The sequence below is a fragment of the Nansenia antarctica genome, assembly GCF_963989245.1.
Source record: "Nansenia antarctica genome assembly, chromosome: 14".
Classification (NCBI taxonomy): Eukaryota; Metazoa; Chordata; class Actinopteri; order Argentiniformes; family Microstomatidae; genus Nansenia; species Nansenia antarctica.
This window is the reverse complement of record NC_137684.1, coordinates 24382781-24390280: the sequence shown is the minus strand read 5'-3', so window position 1 is coordinate 24390280 and position 7500 is coordinate 24382781. Positions and strand designations below refer to the sequence as shown.

General features: G+C 44.4%; 1 protein-coding gene across 1 annotated transcript in view; it reads right to left on the bottom strand.

Annotated features, from left to right (window-relative positions):
• Positions 1–7500, bottom strand: part of elmo3 (engulfment and cell motility 3) — a gene marked incomplete at both ends in the record, with an annotated part of 18603 nt that overhangs the window by 6183 nt on the left and 4920 nt on the right. The window contains 7 exons of the mRNA XM_080545377.1: positions 2815–2951; positions 3217–3325; positions 3886–3990; positions 4887–5009; positions 5416–5538; positions 5974–6024; positions 6618–6696. Of these exons, the coding sequence (XP_080401503.1) occupies positions 2815–2951; positions 3217–3325; positions 3886–3990; positions 4887–5009; positions 5416–5538; positions 5974–6024; positions 6618–6696 (727 nt within the window). The remainder of the gene's footprint in view (positions 1–2814; positions 2952–3216; positions 3326–3885; positions 3991–4886; positions 5010–5415; positions 5539–5973; positions 6025–6617; positions 6697–7500) is intronic.

Sequence of the window (7500 nt, the reverse complement as noted above, 5' to 3'; positions counted from 1 at the left end):
GAGCGAGAGAGACAGGATGTAGGAGCTGCTGTTGGTAGAGAAAGAGAGAGAGAGAGAGAGAGAGAGAGAGAGAGAGAGAGAGAGAGAGAGAGAGAGAGAGAGTGGAAGAAGGCCACAGTAGTAAAAGCCAAATATAGATTGCCAGCATGGCTTGTTGACAACAACCAAACTGAGATATTGAATTGTGCCCTGAGAGACAAGCATGGAGGTGAAAGATAACAGCTCTCCAGTCAACACATTCTCTCCTCTACTCCTGCATTCAGTCCGTTCACTTCTCCAAGAAACTAGGTTTTACATTTGACTTGTCATTTCATCCAGGGTGGTCTCATTGATATACTTGATATATATATATATATAGATATACGTTCTAGACTAAGTCTAATGTATTATTATTATTATTATTATTATTATTATTATTGAGATATACTTCTTTTTTTTTGACCAAGAGATACCTGGTCAAAGCAGATATGATCAAAACATGAGAGAAGTGAGCCACAGGCAACCTACAGCAGGGGGAAAACAAACCAACAGCCATGGCTTCTCTCTCTCTCTCTCTCTCTCTCTCTCTCTCTCTCTCTCTCTCTCTCTCTCTCTCTCTCTCAAACATGGCTGAGTCTACTGCTGTCCATCTCTCTGTTGTGCAATTTCTGTTGTGCAATTACTGCTGATGTAACCAGGCGATTGTGCACGGCATTTCTCTCCCGCTCCGAATCTGCCACGGACCAGGATTCTCTTTGTGACTCTAAAGGCCCTATTGTCCCTGCCCCAGGGGATTGTGGGAGAGAGACGTGGGCGCATACAATGACAAGGCCTGCTGGCCGGACACTCGCCTCAGCCAGAGGTCAAAAGGTCAGGGGTTTACAACCATGACAGCACGTTGTTAAACATGGCTCTGTTGATGGGTGTTTCTCAATGCGTCCGTCTAAGGGCAGTAGGGTGTCGGTTCTTTAGCATCAGAAAGGAGATACAATCAGCCAAGGAAGGGAGACTGCCACGTAAAAAAATGCTTCAAAGGGGCTAGCTCCATATCTGTGTCTAGACCAGTACGAGCTTTTCTGTGTGCACCGACCGGTCTGGTAGTCTGTCTTCCATTTCACGAGGCATGGTATCCATTCGGATTAGTCTGGTAATTATCGCGGCCCTCTCTTCGTTCGAATAGACGAGTCAATAATATCCCATTGTGATGGTCGTTTCCCGGGTGACTGATCACTGTGCCTGTCGTAACGATTCTGTCCGACTCATTACTGGCACAGCTGGTTGGCTTCCCATCCCAGAGCCGGCTATAGATTAAACACTGTTTCCTACTCGAAGAGAGAGAGGTCAACGGTCACAGAACGATTGCGATGTGCGCGGATCGCAATCAAAGGCTGTGGCAGACGCTGCTGTGTTTTCATACTTTATAGGCCTACTGTGTTTGCAGATGCAGGGTGACGCACAGGGCGGGGTCATTACGACGCTCGGGACTTTTTGGAGGGAGTCAGTCTGTCTAATGGACGATAATGGTCAGATGGATAGAGTGCATGAGGGTACATTTTGTCAACGTTTACAGCTTCGCTGTTCCATTGCTTGACCTCGTGTGGCCACCATGTACACAGGGTGGCCAGATGGGATTGACAATTTCCAGCCCAACCACGGTCTTATAAACCGCCAAATCCACCAAAAACCAGCCCAAAACGTTTATGCCGCCCAGTTGACATTTATCCAGCCCACCACCCAAATTTTTTTTTTTTTTTTGCCCAGTGTGATCAAAAGTAGCCCAATTGGGGAAAGAGTGAGGACATGGGACATGATGGGCGAGATATGAGGTCAGTGGTGATAAACACAGGGTTCCCACACCTTCTGAAACATCAAAATCAAGCACCTTTCAAGGACTTTCAAGACTCAATTCCCTCAAATTCAAGGACCCAACACAGCATAGCTTGAGACAGATGTAGATGAGAATTTATATAATAGGAACTATCCGCTCACAGACAACAATTAAAAAGAGAGGCTTGAATGTGTGAACACTAGATGGTCTCTTGCCTTCTCAACCACAGCACAGCAAAACAATATATTGTGAAATATGTGTAAAGTTAAGCAACAGAGACTTATTTACTAGTTGACGAGCTAAGTAAAACATTTTGTTTTTGTCACTTGTTTACGCAGGCGTCATTTTGTCACTTGTTTACGCAGGCGTATCCCCGTTGATTTACTGTTCCCGTGCTGCTCTGCTGCAAGCTATGTTTATACTGTATATTTCGCTGTATTTTGAATTTTGTAACTGTTTTTAAATGTGTTGTACGGCGACCTTGAGTGTCATGAAAGGCGCCTTATAAAATAAATGTATTATTATTATTATTATATTTTTGAATATATATATTATTTTTTTTAGAGAGAGAGAGAGAGAGAGAGAGAGAGAGAGAGAGAGAGAGAGGGGAATTCAAGCACTTTCAATGACCCATGTCTATTTTCAAAAACTTTTAAAACCTTGATTCTTTTTTCTCAAATTCACTTTCAAGGATTTCAAGGACCCGTGGGAACCCCGAGAACAGAGAAATATGAGGTCTGTGGTGATAGACAGAGAGACGTGAGGTCTGTGGTGATAGACAGAGAGACGTGAGGTCTGTGGTGATAGACAGAGAGACGTGAGGTCTGTGGTGATAAACAGAGAGATATGAGGTCTGTGGTGGTAAACAGAGAGATATGAGGTCTGTGGTGATAAACAGAGAGACGTGAGGTCTGTGGTGATGAACAGAGAGACGTGAGGTCTGTGGTGGTAAACAGAGAGATGTGAGGTCTGTGGTGATAAACAGAGAGACGTGAGGTCTGTGCTACCTTGTCAAAGTCCTCCTGCGTGGCCCTCATCTCCTTCCACGTCTTGTTGATCAGCTGGATGCAGACGCAGAACAGCTCGTCCAGCAGACGGTCCTGAGAGAAGAAGATGGGGTGGTAGTTTGACCCGGTTTCTGACGCTGGGGAGAGAGAGAGGAGGAGGGGGGGGGGGATGAGGGAATGACAGAAAGAGAGAGGATACCATCAGACCTGCCTGCCTACATGTACTGTCCTCTCACACACTGTCCGCACAACACATAGCCTAGACATAGTGCACACCTATAAATGCACTGCCGCAGACTACACCTGACTGTGTGTATCCCCGAAAACCAGCAGACACATCAGTTCAGATGTGTACTGAACTGGACCTGGCCCAAGCCCTTGTCCAAGCCCAGGTTGACTTACGGGGCTCTCCGATGCGTAGGATCTCACACAGGATGAGGGTCAGCTGGATGCTGCTGCGGGCGAACGGACACTCGTGCTTGTCCTCCCTACTGCTGTTCTCCAACACGAACTGAGAGAGAGAGGGATGAAAGGAGGCATAGAGAGAGAGAGAGAGAGAGGTGAGGACACGGTATACTGTGCATGTTGGGTCCCAAACCCTAGTGTATAAGACTAATCCTAAATGAAACTAAATCGCACTTTCTCACAGTGGTGAGTCTCCACTGAAAGTGTGATTTGGTATAGGGCTTGGCTTAATCTGTGTCCGGGGAAACCTCATTGTGAAATATAGAACGTCTAACAATGCCTCTTACTTCTTAAAAATGGTTTTGTATTGTATATGAGAAGTACTCTGTGAACTGTCATTTTTTATTTTTTATTTTTTTTGTTTCTGTTTTTGTTTTGTTTTGTTCTTGTTTCTGCTATCGTTTTGTCTGTGTGCTTGTGTCTGTTACGTACTGGAATGTCTCTGAAAACTAAATAAAAAACACATTGATAAAAAAAAAAAAAAAAAGATTGTGAAATATACTGTACAATATTGTGAAATACTCCCACAAAACAACCCATATTTCTTTTATGTTATCCCCTCCTTCTCTCTTTCCCCCCCTCACGCTTTCCCCTCCGTCTCCTCACCCTGCTGTATGCGTCGGGGTAGCGGCAGGCGAAGTAGGCCATGGTGTCTAGGGCCAGCAGGCCCGGGGGCGCTCGGAGCAGGTCCTGACCCGGGTTACTGTTGTTCTGGAGGGAGAAGAGAACGGCGATAACACCCACTCTGGCTCACACCCTCGTATTCACACACTCATACTCACAGATGCATATTCACACTGATACTCACACACTCATACTCACACACTCATAGTCACAGATGCATACTCACACACTCATACTCACAGATGCATATTCACACTCATACTCACACACTCATACTCACACACTCATACTCACAGATGCATATTCACACTGATACTCATACACTCATACTCACACACTCATACTCACAGATGCATATTCACAGTCATACTCACACACTCATACTCACAGATGCATATTCATACTGATGCTCACACACTCATACATACTCACACACTCATACTGATAGAAGGAGACATTTTCTTCTACCACCTTCTTCTAAAAAATTTTTTTTTTTTTTTTTTTTTATACTGGAGGAACAGAGAAGCAGTACAAAGGGGGTGATAGAAGTTCTTAGGGACACAGTAGAGGGGAAAGCAGACGTCTTTAGGAGACGTAGTGCTGAGGGGCAGAAGATGTCTCAGGAGGAGCAGTTAAGATGTAACCTGAAGAGATGGGTCTTCAGTCTACGACAGAAGATGGGTAGTGACTTTGCCGTTCTGACAGCCGTGGGGAGCTCAGTCCACCAGCGGTAGTATACAGTAGTTGACCAGGACTGACATGGACAAGAAGTGCTAAAGGAGACGTACTGTATATGAAGGAGACGCCCAGTGGTATGTAGTGGGAATAATAATATAGTAGGAAGTGGGACGTAGAAGAATGTTTTCGAGAGACAGTATGCCTACATGCAAAAAAAAATGTGTCGTTTATTCAGACAAACTTTAACGTCCTAATTCATTGGATATCTCTCTCAGAGAAGTTAGAATCACATTGGACAGACTCACAGAGAAGCCCAGCTTCTTGAACTCCTTGGCACAGAGAGAGCGGCGTCGCTCGTTACTCAAGCTGTTCTCACTCTCCGTCTCGAAGGCGGCCTGTCGAAGCCCGTGTAGAATCTCTCTCTGATCCTGAGAGGGGAGAGAAATAGGAGAAAGAGGGGATGGACAGAGGGGACAGATATATAGAGGGGTAAAGAGGAATGAGAAAGAGAGGGGTATGAGTTTAAGCGGCTCTCGTAAATAATATCATCTGTGTACTGTACAGCACTTAAGACAATCCCACTCCCAGGGTGAGAAGAGGCTGCTCATATGGAAAGGATGGAATAGGTCACTGCTCTGTGTTTAGAGTCCTATCTCCCGTGGTTGTGTGAGTCCTACTGTATCTCACCTGGTTGTAGTCCTCTCACCTTATGGTAGGAGTATAACAGTCCTATCTCACCTTAGGGCAGGAGTATAACAGTCCTATCTCACCTGATTGTAGACATATAACAGTCCTATCTCACCTTAGGGTAGGAGTATAACAGTCCTATCTCACCTGGTTGTATGAGTCCAAGGGCATCCTCATGCGTGGTTCCAGGTGGTTGAGAGTGACAGACTGGAGAACGTATAGGTAGTGGGCCATCTCATCCCCCACCGAACCAGAACTATGGATGATGTTCTATGGGTCAGCAACAAACCGTAGGTCATAGGTTAGACAGTACAATATCTACATACTGTATCTACATTAGAGTCAGTGTGATTGATAGGAGCTCAAAATGACTAAATCCACTGCATCAACACATTTTGAAAAGGTCAATTTTCTGTGTTTGATATTTCGTGAGCTTAGAATTATAAGGTTCTATCTCCGTTTAGGGTCGTTCAGAGATATTGAATGTCAACGTTTTTACATTCCATTATGTTTTGTGAGATGGAACCTTTGTATTATATTAATTACTAACTCAAAAATGTCAACATTTAAAAAATAACACCACAGGCATTAATAAACACCTAATGGATCAGATTATGTAAAAAACTCAATTTTGACAATAATGGAGATAGAATTCTAACGTCACAATTTTACTTGAGGCTATCTAGCCTATGTCATTCACTTTACCTTGTATATGTACTGCCGAAGGTTCTTTTTCTGAAGGAAGGCAAACAGGTCCTGAAAAACAATAGCTTGTGAGTCATTACTTAGTATTAGTACTAAGTATTACAACACAACAGGTATTATCATTTATGGCCCATCTGCATTTACACTATTTCACCACAAGGGGGCAGTTCCATCTCTATGATCATAAACCAGGTCAGGGGGAGGGACACGACAGGACTTTGCCTCCTGTGACATAATGGTCACATAAATCTCCCCCAAAAGTCCTTTGTTTTGAACAGCTTCACTCAGGCTAGTTAACCTGATTAGCAACACGCTTCTCTCTAAACCAGGGCAGCCATGGGAAAGAAAGAATGTGTGAAAGAGGGAAAAGGAGGGAAGGAGTGAGACAGAGAGAGAGAGAGGTGGGGGGGGGGGGAGTGAGAGAGAAATAGAGAGAGGGGGAGAGAGAGAGAGAGAGACAGAGACAGAGAGAGAGGGGGGGGGGGGAGAGAAATAGAGAGAGGGGGAGAGAGAGAGAGAGAGAGAGAGAGAGACAGAGACAGAGAGAGAGAGAGAGAGAGAGCAGAGAGAGACAGCGACAGAGACAGAGAGCGAGAGAGACAGAGAAAGAGAGAGAGAGAGAGAGAGAGAGAACCCATTCTTACCAGTCTGTCTGCATTTCCAGCTGTCTGTAACAGGGCCATGAGGAGAGCCATGGCTTTGGTCTGGATCTGCTGGTTGGTCCTGGGATGGGACAGAATGTATACAGTCAATGTGTGTGAGAGAGTGAGAATATCTTACATTAAAATTAGACATATTCAGTCCTAGGGCTAGGACGCAAACTCCCGATTTCCCATGATGCATTTGTCACAACAGTCTTCACTTGTTCTCTACTTTTGCAGCCTTAAACTCCCATGACTGTTATAGACTGAATACATCCTCTTATGCTTTGTCTCCTTGCGTTTGAATTTGACTTATTATTGTATTCATAATCCTGTAAAGCGCATCCTATCATATTCCTGCGTGTTGCATCCGTCTATAAAATGTGCTCTATAAATAAAGTTTGATTCGATTTCATAGCATAGCATAGCATAGAGTACAGCACAGTGTTTTATTTGTATAGTATAGTATAGTGGATACTGGATAGTGTACATAGCCTTTATTTTTATGTAAACCAGCTCCTTTCCCTTCTTGTTTTTAGTTTTTTTTTTCCTAGCACCAGGGGAGCCCCCCCTCCCAAATTTCGTTGTTTGGTACCTGTACTATATCAATGACAATAAAGACCATTCATTCATTCATTCATTTACAGAGGACAGGTGTGTGTCTACGTGTTAACGCTATCACTCATCGACAGACAACGTGGTGGTGGTCTGACACTGTATCAGTGTCCATTCAGACGTGCAGCGACCCTGTAAATTGCATGGAATCATACATGGTCTCGACCAGGGTAATTGCCCCGAGCGGATTTCCCTGGTCAGTCCCATTCACACTTACGTAGACCCTGGAAATTGCATGGAATCTACTGGGAAGGCTTAAGTATGTGTGAAA